Source organism: Cajanus cajan, chromosome 8 (assembly GCF_000230855.2).
Source record: "Cajanus cajan strain Asha chromosome 8, NIPB_CcT2T_4, whole genome shotgun sequence".
In the NCBI taxonomy this organism is placed as follows: Eukaryota; Viridiplantae; Streptophyta; class Magnoliopsida; order Fabales; family Fabaceae; genus Cajanus; species Cajanus cajan.
Genome location: NC_138524.1, coordinates 10,184,793 through 10,205,025, shown reverse-complemented (window position 1 = coordinate 10,205,025; position 20,233 = coordinate 10,184,793). Strand labels below are relative to the sequence as shown.

Here is a 20,233-nt window from a genome sequence, read left to right as displayed (position 1 = left end):
TAACAAAGATCTTTGGATCCACAACAAATATGACACAAATGTATATGTGATCAACAACAGCGTAATATATTATTGATGAGAAGTTTGATTATATACAATGGATGAGGAAGAAGGAATAACAGAATGAATACAGTAAGAATTAAAACTAACTAGTTACTGTTGAGAGATACATTTGTGCAAGTTTAAGTGATGAAGGGGTAAGAGAGTGAGAAAAATTTCAGAACAGTTCTATGATTAACAAAATATCATATATAACAAAAGGCAACATAAGTTTACAAACCATTACAGTATTTATCTGCATTCAAGCAAGGATATTATCTTCTTCACAGACTATCATGCACTACATACCACTACATAAGTTGCATTAATCTTTCACACTACACATGACACATCTATAATGATATGTAACAAACAAGATCAAATAGCAGTCTATTTTACCCTACAACAAGCATTATTACTTACTCAAGTGATCACAAATCACTTCAAGTCTTGAGCACATGATCAAGGTATTCCAATGATGGGGAAGAAAGGAACAACATAGTAGCTACTTGGTGCCAAGCCCCACTCTGGAGGCAGAGGAAGATCCACGGTTTTGGATGAACCAACCTGTTTTGCTTTCTTGCACTTTGTGTTATGGGGGCATGATGTACTGAAACTAAGAGGAGTGGAGAGGGTGTAGCTGTTTTGCTCTTTGTCCTTGATAATTTGGGATACCTGGTTTTTCCTTGAGACATAAAGCTGAACTGGCCCACCAAGAAGTTTTGCAAGGCAACTTTTAGAAGGTTTTGTCTGGTGTGAGGGAAGTTCAACCTTGAAGAAGCCATCATTTTCTGTAGTTGCCACAGCTAGCCTTTTCATACCAACACACATCACTGAGACCTTAATATCTGAAAACATGGAAGAAGTATATAGAATCAAGGTACATATATATGATGCCTAGAACACACACAAACCCACTAAGATCAATTTGGCGAGGGGTTTAGATAGCATGCATCATATCTTATTTTCTTAAGTACAAATCTTATTGTTGATCTTGTATTAAAAAAAAAAAAAAAAAAAAAACTCACATTGATAGTGCCTAGAATACAAACAAATCCCTATCTAAGGTCAATCTATTGAGGGATTTGACTAGTATATATTGGGTCTATTTTTTTAAGTTCAAATCTTATTGTTGTTGTTTTATAAAGACGAAACTTTTTCACACACATGACTGAGAAATAGAGTAGTGGATAAAACAAAACAAAAAAATGAACATTTATTTGAATTTGATTAAAGCTAGTAGATAATGCATGAGAGTTGGCACAAACCAGATAAGTCATAGTTGTGAGTGCAGTCAACGCAGGAGACTTTGCCCTGTAGCATTTGGCATGTTGAGGGTTGAATTCTGGCTAGAGCCAATGCAAAGAGAAGGGCTGTGATAACTTGAACACAAGCCATGGACTATGGAAGCAAGAAAAAGTTGACAAACATGAAAGGCAAAGAACACTGAAGAGAAAGGTGGTAAGTATGGGGCTTATAAATACAAGAAACAATAGACTGAGCACATTAAATATTGGGGGGCCTTGGCTGATATTAGTAGTTGGTGTGCAGTTAAGGTGCCTTTTTATTAACCTTATCAACATAGGACAACATGTAGAGTGTGGAATCCACATATATATTCATGTTGATGCTAACACTATTTCTTCTAGTTGACATGTTTTGAAAATTGGAGGCACTGACTGCCTTTTAGGTAGAAAATTTGAATACTCACTTGTTAAGGAAATCTTTTTAAAGGTGTTTGCCTTTCTAAATTGAGCAAACAAGAGTGTTTCTTCTCTTAAACATTGATGGGTTAAGATCATTGATTAAGGTGGGTGTAGGAGTCATGAAACACAAATCGTCTACATAAATTCAGCTTGTGCAGCTTGGATTAGATAAAAGTTTTTTGGCACATTTAATTATGATTTGACATGGGTCGATTTACATAACTAATAAAGTTGTGTTTAGTATGTAGGTATGTATGTTGACCAACTTATTTACTTCCATAAAAAAAATTGTGTCAATTTATTCAAGATATTTTAATGCATAAAAATTCCATTTTGATTTGACCCAAACATCTTTTAAATCAACTCACAAATCAAGTTTTATAAAAATGTTTAATTATTCATTTCGTCTCATACAAATCTTTTTTTTTCATATATACTTAAAAATCATCCACTTCAATTCGCATATAAACATTTTCTTTTGCTCGTTTTGATCTTTGTGTTAAAAAAACTGATGATGTTAAGAAAGTTATTCATGTGACATTGTTATATCTGTAATATTTACTAGACTCCAACACAAAATTTTACTTAAAGAAATGATTTTGTTCCAACCATGCACTCAATATTTTCACAAATAAACATCTTGTTGAAAATTACTTTTCCTCTCGTACATTTTGTGCCACCGTAACGTGCAATAGTGGCATGAATCAAGTCTGCACAGAAGTCAATGATAGTTTTTAGCAGCTAGCTTCTAGCCAAGGAATCACTTAGCTTAGTTCCGTTGAAAATTTCATACAACGTTGATTTTTGTAGGTTACAAACTTTTGTTATGTGAAAGAAAAAAAGTCACAACAGAGAAGCAAATTAACATCGTAATCCACTGATTCTTGCTCTTCCGTAAGCTCATTCATAAAGTGGAACAAATTTCTTCTTAACAAAGCATCCGTATAGTGGAAGAAATTGATGCGAACCAGTCACAAACAAATTCAATTAACAACAAAGTCAGAAACAATTTTCAATGTTCTTTTGAATTTTTCGTGTGATCGTGGACAACAGCTGACATAAATTAGATACAAAAATTAAAGAACCGTACGTAAGTGGTAGGTCATGCAGCCCCCCAAATGACAACGATCGTTCAAATTAAATGTATGCCATATTTTTATAATAGATAACACGGTTTTACACATCATTATCTTGGGAAAATTATTCATAAATCAAAAATATAAAATATTAAGCTTTTAATGATGTTAATGTTTTGGACCTTGGCAATGGCACTGTAATTCTTAACGAAAAAATTTTATTTTTCATTTTCTTAAGCATTATTCTAGACCAATAAACAACAAAGACATGAATAACAATAATAACATAAACATTTATTATTTGTTTTATTGGGATGTTCATAATATATATATATATATATATATATATATATATATATATATTCCCTCATTTGTTAAGAAAATGAAATAACTTAATATTTAAGTTTAAACTTAATTCAATTTCACAAACTCTATACTTATATACATTATTTTAGGTATGAAACATTTGTGTGTAATATGATAGATGTAACTAATATATCCCAAAATTATTAAGATAAGCTATATTATCATCTTCTTAAAATATGATTTTGAATATAATTTAATTCTATAAAATTAACTTATAAAATATGAAATATTCTTATTTATACATATTAATATGAGTTAATCACCTATACACTGTCAGTGTAAATTTTTTTTACACTGATAACTAATCAGATTTGTTAATAGTACTTTTTTTTTATTTTAATTTAATTAAATGAATAAATGACATGACACTATTAACAAATTTGATTGGTTGTCGTGTAAAAAAAACTCTATTAATATTATGTTATTCATATCATTGATATAAAATTTTGAAGAAATTATTTTGTGCAATTGTGTTGGATGAAAACATATCCAACTGGACCAGGACCATGCAGGCTGTTTATTGTTGTCCAGTTTCACTCCTACTTCTGACATGTCATTCAATTCACTTTAATGCGATTTTGCATCTGTGGATATGCTTGAAAGTTGAAACTTCAACTCGCTGTTAACGCAGTGAATGCATGGGAAGATAATAGTCCTTGGAAAAAATTGTTGAATCATGATGTCAAAGAAATCTTCTGTCATTGCCCAATCAATAAGCAGCATAATTTATTGCAAGAAGGGTTTTTATTTTAATTGAATATTTTCACATCTATGGTTTGAGAAAAAATATCTTCCATAACTTCTTACTTCCGTTCCGGTTATGGATCGATTTCTTCGATTTTAAACATTAATTAGCAATTTAGCATAGTATTTAATCCACACAATTAATTAAAAAATTAATGATATATTAAAATGATAATTAGAAAAAGACAAACAAAAGCTTTTATGGAAACTATTTTCATTTTTTTATGCTTAATAAATATCCGTTCATAAAAGACTTGTTTTGGTTCTCTTCATCACTTTTTTCCTGGTCGAATGCAAAAGAATAGAAAAAGGATAGTAGATGCTTTAAGAAAAAGGGAACTCCTCTCTTATTCTTGCAAGACAACGCAATATATTAAGCCAAATCTTACACACAAATAATCCTATGTTTATCTGAATGAAGAGACAATATAAAAATAGAGAAATTTGTAAATTTTAAACCGAAGAAGAAAAAGATAAGAGAAATTTTTTAAATTGTCACTAGTAAAAAATTAGTATATTACGTCACCTATTTAACGTTGGACACACTAAAATACAATGTAAAAAAGACGCGGTGACATTTTTGTAATTTTTGTAAATTTTTTTACGTCGGACCTTACCAGGTCCGACGTAAAATGTAAAATCTACGTTGAATGTATATTGTGTCCGACGTAGATTTTACATTTTACGTTGGACCCTACCAAGTCTGACGTAATAAAAGAAGCGCAAAAGTTTATTTAGAGTACCACTTCTGCACACAAACACTTCATCTCGCTTGCGGACTCACTCACTCACTAGTGGAAAAAACACTTTTAAAATCGGTCATTTTTTACTTTTAAAATCGGTTCCCTAACCGATTTTAAAAGAGCCAATTTTAAAAAGTGGGACTTTTAACATCGGTCATTGACCGATGTTAAAAGTGATTACTTTTTTTTTAAATATTTGACTTATTTTAGGAGGATCCCTGAACAAAACCTGCAAATTAATAAAATACCAGACAATTAGAAGTAACTCTTAAAACATGATAAAATGCAAACTTAAAATAAAAAATTTTAAAATTCTAAAACGTAAAAATAAAAATAAAAATAATAAAGAGGCAGCTGGATCATTACCAATTCCCAAAAGTCATAATTCAAGATCATGTTACATATTCGAAGAAATGCACTATAAAAAATCAGCTATACCTCAAGAAGAATATCAGATTTCTCTAGTCTCTTGACTAAGCCAGCCTGACGACATATCTGTGCAGCAATTTCGTTGTGAGGGAGACCATCTGCTTAGAATAGAGGGATCTTTTGACATCAATTGTAGATATTCATGTCTGTATCATCTCCTCCGGATAGGTTCTCTCACTAGGATTGATGGAACTTCCTGAATTATTATGGGGAAGATATTAGGGGAAAAAAGAACTCACATCAAAGATACAATTATAGAACATTGTAAATAAAGTTAAATACCAGAAATATCCAGGTAAGCCTTAGGTAAAATTGGTGGACCATTATCAATTGGTTTTCCAGAACCATTAAATATGCGTCCAAGCATGTCCAGTGAAACATGAGTTTTCAACACCTATGGATGTACATATGAGAGGAAAGGAGGAAGTCAAAAGGTGCAATAAATAAACTGATTCCAGAATGGCCCGTTCTGCTTGTAGTACGGGGCGTACTGCAAGCAGAACGGCCCGTTCTGAGTCCGTTCTGCAAGCAGAACGGGTCGTTCTGGGTCCGTTTCAGACCCAAAATTCGCCCAGCAACATCGAAATAAGAGACAATACAAGACGATGTTACCTTAATGTTGTATTCTTCTGAGAAAATGAGAACCTGCACACTTTAGATGAGAGTCCGAGAGAGTAAAGAGAGGATTATATGAACTATTGAAGCCAAAGAAAGAGTAGAGAATGGAGCTAGGGGGAGAATGGGAGCAGAGATAGAAGTTTAAGTCTCTGACGTTACTTTTAAAATCGGTTCTTGAATAGCCGATTTTAAAAGTGGACTTTTAAAATTAGCTCTCTAAAAACCGATTTTAAAAGTCTACTTTTAAAATCGATTTTTCAAGAACCGATTTTAAAAGTAATGTTGGAGACTTTTAAAATCGGTCAAAAAGTAACCAATTTTAAAAGTAATGTCATTATTTACAAAATTGCCACCGCGTCACTTTTAAAATCGGTTACCTTATAACCGATTTTAAAAGTCATTTTTGTACTAGTGACTCGAAAATGAAAGCACCAAAGGAGTGGTGGAGTGGTGGCGGCGATGGCTGTATTTCCATGAAAGCACCAAAGGCAAGTGGAGAACAAAGCACTCACTCGAAAATGTGGTGGTTGCATCGCTCGTGGACTTCACCCCCACTGTGCAGGTTTGGGCATGCTTTATTGCATCTGGAACGACCTGTTCTGCAACCAGAACGGCCCGTTCTGCAACCAGAATGGCTCGTTCCTCTTGCAGTCTTTGTGTGTAAATTGTCCATCTAGAACGGGCCATTCTGGTTTAGAACGGGCCGTTCCATATGGACAATAAATATGCAAACGACTGCAAGAGAAACGGGTCGTTTTGGTTGCAGAACGAACCGTTCCAGATGTGTGTCATCACAATTTTATGTCGGTTCTTGGGAGTGTCCGACGCAAAATTACGTCGGTTATCACGCCCGACGTAAATTTACGTCTCCCGCTTTAACGTCAAAGTTTTTTGCGACGTACAAACCCTAAAATAACCGACGTAAAATACACATTATGTACTAGTGTGTGTTTTCTTAAAGTCATTTTTTTCAATATTTTAAAATCAAATAAAAAAAACTTAATTGTATATTTTGTCATCCATACTTCACAATCTTTTAAATTTTATGAAAATTTTGAATTTAAACATTTTATCACTTTATTTATTTATTTTTATATATATTATCACTTTATTAACTAATCATTTGGTGTCTTTCAATTAACGTGACTCATTAACTTCTAATATGACACATCGAATCACATCATTAATTATGTGTTACTAAATATGAAGAAAAAAAAACTAAAGATCAATAATAAATTTTGTAAATTTGAGAGTTGAGAATTGAGAACAAAATTTACGAAATTGTTAAACATGAATGATAAAATATGCAATTAAGTGACAAAAAGATCCGTATCCATGTTATTCTTTTCTTTTTCCTCTTCTTTTATCTTTCCTTGTTCTTTCTCTGTTACAAGAGAAAGTGTAAATTAAAGTTTCTACGGTGAGTACACGTGACATTGATTTTTCATAGTTCCTTTCCAAAGTTTTCATAGAAATGAATGATAAAGTGGTACATTGGCACTACAAAACGCAAACTCACTTTAACAGATGGTTGTAAAGAACATACACCGAACGGACATAAACTTTACATATGATTTTGGATGATTGTCTCAATACAGAAATAATAATAATAACAATATCCTCTTTTCTCTCCAAGGCCCATGCATGCAACATGCAAGTTAGATCCTAGGCAATTTCTTGACACCTAACACCTTTCATTCTAAGAAAGAGTAACCTCCACATGCCACAGAAAAGGATTAATTTGTCATACAAAAATATCACCGTGACCACCTTCTTGTTAAATTTAAATGATTTTATAGATTGCAATAAAGGAAGGCATTCTTTTCTTGTTGTAGCCGAATGATCATATATACCCTCTAAAAAGAGGGACCATAATGGTCGATCGATGGTTATAGCCTCTAAAAAAGGTCATGTTTCTTTATAGTGGCACCAGTTGTGATGATGGGGTTAAAGCTACAAGTGTCCAAACCCCAAGAGTGTGTATATCATGCGTGGATATCTTTGCATCGCACGTGCGGTCTTTACAAAGTTAAAAGAGAAATTTTTCATAAAAATCGTAAAAAAGATTTAAGTCTAACTTTTGATTTTATAAGTCCCACTTATGACATTTTTATAGTAGCTATTTGTTGACATGTTTACCAACAAGGTCATTCGTTTCGATTTTCCAAATTTGAAAATTTTATAAGTGATGTTATGAATCTTTTGTGAGGGGTCGATAATATTGAGATGGAGTTTATTTATTTCGTTTGAGTAATTCTACCACGTGATATAGGTGTTAGTGTTTGGTGAGTTCAATTGATACACGATCTTTTTCTCATGTATTAGCATTACCCTTTCTCATGCCCGTGATTTAGTTGAACTTTTGTTCAAGATAACCTCGCAACATGGATTCAAATCCATATGTTTCTACCAATGGAGGATTTTTAAGTTTATTGTAAATCTTCGATGGGTGAAATGTTGAGATTATTCGTATAAATGCTATCTAAACAATACTTGAAATCATTTTTACACAAACAGCATGGCATTAATGAATGAAAAGATGACTACAACAAAATGTGTTTCAATCTAATATGGGCAGAAGAGGGAGGGAGGGAGGGAAGGGAGCGTTAAGACAACAGTACTCACAAAAGTCATATTTCCTGTCTGAAACTATAACTTACCATTCGTGTTCCGTCAAATTTATTTTTTCTAATTACGGGATAACGACTTGGTTCTTCTTTTTTGTTTTTTCCTCTGCAAAAGAATTTCGTTTATCTCTTTTTCTTAAAATGTATTTTTCAAAATATTTATTTTATCCGAAGATTAATTATAATACATCATTCCTTAACTAACGATATTTATGTCATTTTACATACACATTTATTTTCTTATCTTTCACTTTTTTTTATTCAACTAAACAAGATGAAATATTTTTTTTTTAACTCTTCTTTCTTTCAATTTCTAATCCCCCCCCCCCCCCTTTTCTTTCCACTTTCTAACCCTTTCTTTTCACTTTCTTTCATATAAATCAAATAAAGTATTGAAGCTCATTTACTTATATTATAATTTTGTTTAATTTTTTTAGTTATAAAATTATCGCCGTATTTTTTTTTTTTTACTATTTCAGAGATATGTACCAAAAATAAAAACACAAAAGTTGTTTTTCATATTCTCTTTACAAACCTTTGAAAATAAATATGACAGTTTTGTAATTAAAAAATTATATATATATATATATATATATATATATATATATATATACTGAAAATACAAGTAAGCAAACCCTTCAATTTCAACAATTACTAAACAGTAAAATTATAATTTTCCTTTCAAAATACGGGATGCCACTTATCACAATTGTTGCTGTAATTTATCTTCTAAATTACACTTTACACCTTATAGAAATTAAATATTTTTTTCAAGAATTATCTCAAATTCAATTTACCTAGACTTAAATAGAGACGAATAATCTTGGTAAAAGAAGACATCTTAATTATATATAAAAAAAAATGTCATGTAGAACGAGCAACTTGTCCTTATATTGTTAACTTGTTTATATAAATATTATAAATAGAAGAATTTGAGGTATAGTTAAATATAAAATATAAACATTTTTTTCGATAAGAATTCAAATCTTAATACATTATGGGAAACTAACTCCTTCGATTAAACTCAATCCTCTCATTAGTTTACATAATTAGTTTAATTAACAATTTTCAATTTAGGATTAGTATAAGGATATGTGAATCATGTGATCAAATCTCGCCTTCAGTAATTGTGAAAATGTTTAGGGCAAGAAGAGTATTATGAACATTATATGTAACCTCCACAAAATAGTCTTTGGAAAACTTGTTTATATATTTATAATAAATAACAAATAATTTATCAAACTATAAATTACTCTAAAGTCTAACCAATATTAATTCCTGAAAGAAAAGAAAAAGTCAGGCAGTTCTCTTGATTTTGAGCCTCCTTTTCGCAAAAGTATGAGATCGAAGAACAATTCTTACATGATTAAAATACCTATAATCGTAATAAATTTCATGATATATTAAAACAACGATACGTTAATACTAAACCCTATGCTAAAATTGTTTTTATACAATTTATATCTTCTAATTAATAATTAATATATACACTATAGTCATGCAAGAGTTGTTCAAAAAAGTCATCCTCCTTTGCCCCCATCATTCCTTTTTCCGTTTCATGACTTTTCAGGACTAAGAAACCACCAGATGGCCAAAACTCTTCTCATCTAGGCCTTTACCTTCGCCACCGTGTAGCTCATCCTTTCAGAAGATTTTTTATCCTCTTGTTATAATAAATAGTTTTAAAAAAATATTTTCTAAAGAAAAAAGGAAAAAACAAAACTGAGCGTTGCAGAGCTTGGTTAAGTGAATTGTGCAGTTTTTATTTAATGAAACATAATAGTGAGAAAAAGAGAGTTTATATGAAGTGTAAAGAAGAAAAATGAAGACAAAAGGGAAACATAATAGGCGAATATCTAGCGCATTCATATATAAGTATAAATAAGGTTACTAATATTTTAATAAGCCTATGGCAAATAGCAACTCTTTCTATCTCTCTTTACCACACCGAAAACAGTTGATGGCTAATGATGGGACTTTGGGGAAGATGGGAGGGGGTAAGTTAGGATAGTTGTAGCGAGTTAATGAGATAAATAAATAAATAGTAAGATTAAGGGGAGGCAAGTGATTTAGATGTATTCATTTGTAGATTTATCTCTGTGAATGAGACACCATTGAAGAAGAGTTATCTCTCCCCTATTTTCTATTATTTTACAATCAAAAAATACAATCTTTCTTCTTTTTTCTAATCTGGGTTCCTAACAACTAATCTATCAATTTTTATCCCCAACACAAGCCCACGCACACTGGACCCATTCAGAACTGAACAAAAGAAAGCCAACAGATCCCTTATATAAATTTTTGGCTTGTGCATACTAAAAGGGCTAGAAAGTAAATCCAAGCATTGTCTTGCTAATTATTCATAGGTTGTTGTTTTATTCTAATTTGACAAGACTGGCTGTACGAGTTTGTCACATACAAAAATTGCAAATACTAGACAAAAGCAAATTCTTGGGACTTATTTTTTGAGAAAATGTTTTCGGTGTTTATTTCTTACAAAATGTTTGTTTCTAAAAATTTATGAGAAATGGTGAAAGAAATAAAATGATGTTTTCACCGTTTCTTGTAAAAATATTTAAAAACCATAAAATAAAAACGGTACACATTTAAGCAAACCACCAACACATACTATGTAATTGTGTTATATATATTGGACCAGACAAACCTTTAAAAACCTTTACAAACCTTTCGGTATGTAATAAGTAATAACTATTAACTAATAATCGAGTTTTCAAGCTGCAAGCATTTTGAAAATAAAAAATGAAAAATAGGACACAAACCAAAAGATACCTGAAGGATTTTCACTTGATTACTCAAGAGTCATCAGTCATCACCACCTCTAGTCTAGGAACTATATTAGAAACTTTTTAAGAGTACCATCGTGAGCCGAGTAAAAACTACTTTTCTTTCCAAAATTATCCACACAATATATGTGTGGATTGGAAGGAGAATTTTTAGAAGAAAAACTTGCAAGATTACAAAGAACAGCTATCAATCTATTAGCAATATAACACAACAAAAGCTGTAGATAAGACTAAAACACATGAAAGAAGATCGAGAGATGGAATGCGTCCAAGAGTATCCTCACACACAACTTCATATAATAGTCAGAGAGGAATTGTAGAATAAAGTGACATAGAAGGAACGAGAGGAAGATAAAACCAAAGATGTAAGTCAAACTATACACCCAGAGCCTCTAGACCATTGCTCATTTTTACTCATCTTTCATTTAGAGATAGATAGATAGATCTAGAAGGGTACTTTAGTACCTGCCTCCAGAACGGCATCAACGACTTTTATATCCATATTCTTATTTTTTACACAGCCAAATCCATTTCTACATTATCATAATGCATGACAAACTAGTAAAACAAAATACCACTTATAATACTAATATAAATAATGAAAAACCAATAATAATAAAAAAAAGAATTAATTGAAGTATAACGTAATTGATAAAATATTCAATGATAATTCAACTCGTAATTATAAAACATTCTAAATAAAATTATTTAATGTAATGAAAAAAAGTATTTAAAATTTTTAAAATTCTAATTATGCAGTATGATAAATACATTATGTAGGTATGGGTAAGATTAGGCACTATAATACCTATAATAATACCTATATGTACCAATACCTGCAAAAATATTTAGGTAAATATCTATACATACCCGACCAGACTCATTTGATTGGTAAAAACCTTACTCATTGCAAGTAACTTTTATGAATACCCATTAAATTTGGATCTGATTGCCATCCCTTTCCATTCTACTCTTTCATTCCTAAGCACAAATTAGGTTTTGTTGCTAGTTGCTAACCTACAGAATCAGAGCTCCATGTCTACTTTCTAGTCTGTAAAATAATAGACCAAAATAATTAAAAAGAAAATATCATTATCATAAACAGTGAAATAACTGTAAGGTAAGTTCCCTATAAACATGACCAAACAGAACCATCATATCACAAATTTACTAGATACCACTGTTCATTGTGGGGCAAAGCAACATCAGGTAATCAAGGGCTCTGACCAATCTGTTAATGACTACCTGACCAAATATTGAAATTCCAACTACAAGTTAAAGGAGTAATTATTCTTTTGCCTTTAACCCAGAAAAAAGAAGCTAACCAGACCAAAACTGAGCATGACAGCTTAAAATGTACCAACAACATTCATTAGATTTAGGATCCGGTTGGAGCTTCCAATTCCATGGTCATGTGTTTTAAGCAGGGAAACAAACTACCCTCAACCTCAAGAAGATAGACGCTTAAAATCATTTAAAAGAGCTTTTCTAGAAAAAAAAAATTTCTTTATTTTCAATAAAGAAACTTTCAAAAGTTATTTTCAACTTGTATCTAAACTTGTTCATCAGTAATCACATTGTCCATATACATAACCTCCATCAATCATCAGCATTCCACAACATCTTAATGCCGAATTTTACATAACTCATGCTAGAAAATAGACGCCAATATAAAATCATTCACTAATCTTCACTTAATTACTTAAATAAAACTCGAACAACACTCTATTTAGTCGAGGACCTAAAATTCATTTTCTAATTTTCTCTCTACACTCCACCATTGTTAATTATCTCCTTACGTGAGTGCATATTTCACATTTTCTCAGGCAGATAAAGAAAAACGAAAACGATAAAGTGATGGAACACTAGGAATTACGATAGATAGGGAAATCCACGAGTCCGGGACAAATTCAGACGCATAGAAATCAATAAATGCGGGAAAATTAAACCCTAGCCGAAGAATTTGAATTGAATGAATCAACCGAGGAAACCTGTTTGGCGCCAAACGGCATTTCGAACCTGACGCAGGTCCCTCCCTTTCAGCGTTCTCCCTATCCCTTCCAGAACCGAACAAGCGAGCATTGGCGATTGCGATGAGTTTCTCGCTACGATTTCGTGCGGAGGCATCATCTCCTCTTCTTCCTCCTCCTCGTCGTCTTCGTCGAACTCAAGGTGCCGCCGGCGCGCCTTCATCGACAAGATCGGGACGTTCACGGGCGCGGAATGGTGGAAATTGACGGACGACGGTTGCGCCGGCGTCGGAGGCCGCGGAATGGAGGGATTGGTGCGAGAGGAAGAGGAGGATATGGAGGAGATTGACGCCTTGTGAAAGTGCTGCGAAACGTTCCGGAGGTTGCGGGAGGTTTCGTTCTCGGGGAGCGCGGCGAGGATGCCGTCGTGGTGGTGGTGGTGGTGGTGGATAAGGTGGTTAGGAGTGGCGGAGGAAGAGGAGGACGTGGAAGACGAAGGAGTGGAGGCGCTGTAGTCACCGCTGAAGAAAACGACGTCGTCCTCGTGGAAGTCGTCGTTGGCGACGGAAGGGAAATGCGGCGGCGCGTGAGATGGAACACCGAGGAAGCGCTCTGTGGCGGAGAGTTTTCGGTTGGGACCGGAGAGACCCATGCCGGTTCGGTTCGGTTCGGAAGAGAGAAACAGAAAGAGGTTATAACAAAGCAGAGACCAGTGAGTCGTGATTTTGGTGAGGCGCAGAGACTGAATGAGGTATGGGCAATGGCTACGCTTTTTACTTTCCTTTTTCTAAATAAAATAATAATAACTCTGTATAATATAATATAATATTAAATATTAAAAATATATTCATAACTGAAATGGACAGTTACAATTTTATTTTATATTTTATATATGTAAGAAAATCTCTCGAATCTCGATGATTTATTCGGTACACGTAAATTGATCTAGAACGTGCTTAAAATGCTTCTGAAACTGAAACACACTGTTCATATCACTTCCTGTCGGAGCATGTTAAGATTTGTTTATTGAAGAATAATGTATTTTCACTCCTAGGGATTTACTGCATGAATAAATGAACAAGCAAAGAAAATTGTTGTTTGTTTCTGGTGATTTGCGATGATGGAAAGATGAAAAAAAAAGGGGAGAAGCGTGGTTCGCGTCCTCGCACAAAAGCGAAGAAAGGAGAAGAAAGCCACGTAGGATTTATGAAAACCCAGAAATGCCCCTGTCCCATGCATGCATAATCGATTATGTGGCCAAGCATAATCGATTATGTTGGGGTATTTTCGCTTCCAGTGGAACCCAGAACGGCCCGTTCCAAAAATAAATTTTATGTGCAAAATGCGAACTCAGAACGGGCCGTTCCACTTTGGGAACGAGTCGTTCCAGTTTTGGAACGGCTCGTTTCATAGATAGACGTTGTGGGTTAATTTATAACCCCAGAACGGCCCGTTCTAGTCTGAGAACGGCCCGTTCTAGATATCAAATTTTGTTTTACAAAATATAATTATCATAATATATTTTGTTATTATTATTTATTATTATAAATATTATTATTTTCATTTTTTATTAATATTATTATTATTTATTATAATTAGTATCATTATTATTTATTATGATTCTTATCATTTTTCTAATATTTATTATTATTCTTATCATTATTTATTATTTTTTTAATAAATTATACCTATTAATATAATTTTATTGTAATTATTATTATTTACAATAAATAATATTATACTCATTTTTAATCTAACGGTAAAAGTGTAAATTATATATTCATCTATTAAATTTTTAATTTTTATCTATCATTAAATTTAAAGCAAATATTTAAATTAAATTATTTTTAAATTAATATTTTATAATTTTTTAGTTAAAATTTATATATTTATCTTTTAATTATAATAATTAAAAACCTTTTTTTAACCAAAGGGCAAAATAGTAATCTTACACAATTATCAATTAAAAAATTTATTTTTATCACATCAATCAATTCACTCACAAACTTTCACAAACTTTCTCTACACTTTCCACTCACTTTCCCTTAATTCAAACAACCTCACTTTTCACTCACTTTCCCTTCAAATCCCTCCTTTTTCACTCCCATTTTTCCATCCTCAAATCCAAACAAAGCCTAAAAGAGGAATTTTTTACGTAAATAGAATTTTTTAAAAAAAATTACAAAAATAGCATCTGTTACACTTTATTTACACAACTAGCACTGATCACTGTTCACACTCAGAATTTGGTTCTCCGGGAACCGAATTCTGAACTTCAAAATTATTTTTTTTTGTTATCAGAATTCAGTTTTCTGGAAACCGAATTTTGAGTTAATTTTAAATTTTTTTTTGTTTCTTTGAAGTGGAACAGGCCGTTCCGGAAGTAGAATGACTCGTTGTGCTTAAACACATAGTGTTATTTTTGAAATTGGAACTTCGCCCGTTCCAATTTCAAAAATAACACTTTATGTGCTTAGGGTCGTTCTGCTTTCGGAACGGCCCGTTCCACTTCCAGAATTCTCTTAGACTGGGCCACAAACGCAAAAAAAAAAAAATTAAAAACAACTCAGAATTCAATTCTCCGGGAACTGAATTCTAATCACAAAAAAAAAAATTTGAAGCTCAGAATTTGGTTATTGGGGAACCGAATTCTGAGTGTGAACAATAATCAGTGCTAGTTGTGTAAATAAAGTATAACAAATGCTATTTTGGTAATTTAAAAAAAAAAAATTATTTACGTTAAAAATTCAAAATTTTCATACATTTTTATAAATCACTTTAAACATGATTTCTAACATAATGATTAAATTATTTAAACATGATTTCTAAAATAATGATTTGCAAAAACCAATACTAGTACTATATTACGATTTTCACATCCGGACACGTTTTTATCAACCATGCTACTAACCTCTTAAAGGGCATTCGATATATGAAATTTTTCGAGTTTTTCGGAAGTTGAGAAATTAGTTTATTACGTTTGGTAATTGGTTTATTATTTATTCTGGGAAACTATTTTAATTATATTTTTCACGAATTTTTTACTGTCACAAAAATACTGTTTTACTTTCATTAACATATCTAATATGATAAAAAATAATTTAAATTAAATTTTGTAAAAAAATTATTAAAATTTCATGTAGAAATATTTCAATTTTAAGAAACATATATAAGTATTATGATCAATCAAGTATATCTTAATTGATTTTAGAAATCATTATTTATTGAGATCAAAATTTTCTTTCGAGAAACACACTATTATGTATTGACATGTATTTTAGCTAAATTCATTGCAATAGATCATTATCTTCACTTTAGACTCATTAAAAAAAATACATCTTTATAATACAATATTTTATCAACCACAATAATAATCAACTAATATATTAATATTGTTTAAGATTTTGTTGTTAATTGTATTCTTATTACCTATGATATATGATTAAGAATAGCTTATTTGGTGACTCCCCTTAAATATTTTTATCATTTTACTCATTTTTAATTGATAGTGTTTTAAAAGTAGGAAAGTATGTAGTGAAGTAATAAATTAAAAAAATAGTGAGATTTTTTTTTCTCTGCACGCAAATTTAGGTTGAATGTAGATAATAACAATGACGATATACATGTTAGATGTGATGACAATAATAAAGAATTATAAGAGAATATTCAAATTTAAAATTAGTTATATGATATCTTGGGAGATATGACATATAAATAATCATCATACCTCCTGATGTTGACCTCCTTTCTATGTCAATGATGCAATTATGGGTTAGGTGAGTAATATTTGTCCCTAAAGTAAGTCAATTGTCAATTAAATAGTATAATTAAAATTCAATTAAAATATATTATAAGTATGATTTATTTATGTTTTATATTCATTATATTATAATTTTCACGTCAAGCTGATAACAAGTACGACTATTACGTGATGAAGTACAAGCTCATCATTATTACCAACAATATTAGAGACTCATGGAAGGAGGTAATACAATATTAAATCAAATTAATTACTTTAAGTTATTATGCAATAATTTAATGATCAACTAATGTTTAATTTATCTTTATTTTAAATTAATTATGGAGGTATATATTCGAAAATCCAACTCCATTTATCCATGAAGACATGGAAGATATCTACAAAAGATGAGCATTTTCTTTTCATAAGGCAATAGAGGGTTGATTTATGTTTTTCTACATTATTTTACTTTTGTTTTTGTACATTGATTAGTTTACTTTAGATTTATTGATATTATTTGATAACATTTATACATGATTATAGTAATTATGCATTGCTATTAATTAATGATAGTTATTGTTAAATTTAACTTTCATGTTAATTCTCTTAGTTTGATATGTAGTTTAATTTGTGTATTATTTCAATTTAAATGATAGATATTATATGAGAAAATTTAAAAAGCAAACATGATATTAAAAAACATTTCACTTTCTATGATAAACATAACGTTACCCGTCATAGAATGTGAATCTGACAAGTTTAATCACATCTATCATATTTTATAACTAGTGTACCGCTATCAATTATAAAATGTGGACACTAATGTATTAAAATTCATCCAATCATGTCTTTACTATGATGGACATTGACTACCCAATATAATAAGTGAACATTCTGTATTGTATGTTGACTGTCATAAAATATAATATTTTATGTCATTGGGATCTATAACACCTCCTTAATTGACATAAAATGTTCAAAATATATGCCATAAAAAAAGTCCTTGGCATGTGCCCTTAAATAATTTTTTCATCTTACTCATTTTTAGTGGAATTTTAAGAAGATTGAAGGCATGGGCAATGAAAAAGAAGACGGTCAAGTTCTTGAGAATTTTATTTCATATCATTGTTGTTAAAGCAATAGAAAAGATGAAACAATTGCAGTAATGCACAGAAGCACTTATTCAACAATCAAATAAATTAACTTATTTTTCCAGTTTTTTGGTTTCTATTTTATTTACTTATTTTTTTTCCCAGTTTTTTTTTTAAATTAACATATTATAATATAATTTTATTTAAATTATTTAGTTTGTTTACTTTTAATTAAAAATATAAAAACAAAAATTTAAAAATAAAACGTGATTATTTGCAAAAAAAAAAAATTATACAAAATGCTTGGCGCTATGGCCCATAGTGACACTAGGTCGCTATGGCCCATAGCACCTCTTTAAAAAAATTCATATAATTTAATTTAAAATTACATTTTTAAAAAACTTAATTTTATTTTTATAAATATATAATAAATAACTCAGTTTATTTTTATTTTACATTTCTATTATTTTCATTTTTTTTTATTTTTTTCTTACACAGTGTCACTATGGGCTACATTATTTTTGTTAGTCCATCAAGTGTGCTGGCTCAGCCTATAGCGATACTGATGTGGCTCATTCCAGCCCAACCTAAACAAAAAAAAATGTCATGTGTCATGGGTGTCGCTATGGCCATAGCGACACCGTTATAAACAGTCCCAAAGGTGTAATTAGTTAAAAAACAACCCCATTTGCATAAAATGTTTTTAAAACAACTCCACTATGGTCAAAAAGCCCAACGTAAGACACGCTTTGTCCATTAAGAGCAGGAAACTCTACCATGCTTGCTTTCAACACTTTAAAAGTCGAGGGTGTGGTGAGTTTTGTCAAACTAGGGCACGAAAACCCGTGAAGGTGAAGAACTTTCCATCTGGGCTGTCGTATTCGCCTAGGTATCCTTTTAGAGATTTTGAAATTTTGAAAAGTTAAATAAAGGTGCAAACAAAACATCCATTGCTAACTTAGTCTTAACGTCATGTGTTTTGTGTCCTTTTTTTTTCTGTTTTGCAACATCTTTTCTGTTATGATGTAACGTTTTATTATTCTCCTCTCTCCCTCTTTTGCTTGTATATATTCCTTCACGTCTCAATAATACAGTAGGCTGTTGTTGATCATTTCTTTACTGTTGCCTACTCTCTCTGTAAAGTTTCAATTCTTTATGGTTTTATTATGGTATCAGAGTTCTTCCATTGAAGAGCTATGATGCGCTTCCGTTCTTCTATTTTTTTTTCTTGATATTTCCGTTATGGCTGACAGCCCAGATCAAACATCTACTATTCATAGTTTTCTCTACCTCCACCCTAGAGAGAACCCTGCTACAGCTTTAGTGTCACCTATTCTTGACTCCAGTAACTACCATTCATGGAGTAGATTAATGATTACAGCCCTCAGTGCTAAAAATAAACTAGAATTTGTTGATGGATCTGCACCTCAACCTCCTAAATCTGATTTCACATACTGAGCTTGGAAACGATGCAACAACATGGTTGTTTCATGGATCGTACATTCTGTATCTCCTTCAATCCGATAGAGTGTGCTTTGGATGGACAAAGCTGATGAGATTTGGAATGATTTCAAATCCCGTTATTCCCAAGGTGATCTCCTCCGCATTTCAGATTTATAATATGAAGCATCTTCCCTCCGACAAGGTGATATGTCCATTACTAAGTTTTTCACTAAACTTCATATCATTTGGGACGAATTGGAGAATTTTCGACCTGAGCCCATATGCACCTGTTCGATTAAATGTTGTTGTAATGTTATTCCTTCCATTACACAAAGAAAACGAGAGGATCAGGCCAAGCAATTTTTACGTGGCTTGAATGATCAATACAACAACATCAAATCACATGTCCTTCTTATGGATCCCATCCCTCCGATTTCCAAGATATTTTCATTTGTTGCTCAGCAAGAACGCCAATTGATAGGAATCAGTTTTATTGCCAATGTTTCTTCCAAAACTATTGTTGTCAACGCTGCCACAACCTCGCTCACTTGCACTCATTGTGGACGTGCTGGTCACACTGAGAATCTGTTATAAGAAACATGGTTTTCCTTCCATGCATGACAACAAAGGCTCTCGTTATTCTTCTAATAAATCCACTAAACTTTGCACTCATTGTGGCAGAACAGGTCATACCATAGAGGTTTGTTATCGCAAACATGGTTTCCCTCCAGGCCATAAATCCTCTCCAGGAAAAAACTCTGTTGTCAATAATACTGTGACTGATGCTTGTAACGTTACTGATAATGATCAATAGCAAGCTCCCATGGCCCAAGATTTT

At 31.6% G+C, this 20,233-nt stretch overlaps 2 protein-coding genes across 2 annotated transcripts; both read right to left on the bottom strand.

Annotated features, from left to right (window-relative positions):
* Positions 1-215: 215 nt before the first annotated feature.
* Positions 216-1,499, bottom strand: LOC109798899 (uncharacterized). Its single transcript, XM_020359331.3, has 2 exons — positions 1,308-1,499; positions 216-887 (listed from the first exon to the last, which is right to left on the bottom strand). The coding sequence occupies exons 1-2, from the start codon at positions 1,435-1,437 to the stop codon at positions 502-504; spliced, it is 516 nt and encodes a 171-aa protein (XP_020214920.1). The 5' UTR covers positions 1,438-1,499; the 3' UTR covers positions 216-501.
* Positions 1,500-12,823: 11,324 nt separating this feature from the next.
* LOC109798994 (uncharacterized) lies at positions 12,824-13,901 on the bottom strand. Its single transcript, XM_020359458.3, has one exon. It carries the CDS (start codon positions 13,772-13,774, stop codon positions 13,130-13,132), a length of 645 nt encoding a protein of 214 aa, XP_020215047.1. The 5' UTR covers positions 13,775-13,901; the 3' UTR covers positions 12,824-13,129.
* Positions 13,902-20,233: the final 6,332 nt, after the last annotated feature.

What these genes read in the sequence shown, in the direction of transcription:
- LOC109798899 (XM_020359331.3), bottom strand. Translation starts at nt 1,437, where the DNA reads ATGGCTTGTGTTCAAGTTATCACAGCCCTTCTCTTTGCATTGGCTCTA. An exon ending in TCACAACTATGACTTATCTG is followed by an intron (nt 888 to 1,307) that starts GTTTGTGCCAAC and finishes CCATGTTTTCAG; the next exon opens with ATATTAAGGTCTCAGTGATG.
- LOC109798994 (XM_020359458.3), bottom strand. Translation starts at nt 13,774, where the DNA reads ATGGGTCTCTCCGGTCCCAACCGAAAACTCTCCGCCACAGAGCGCTTC.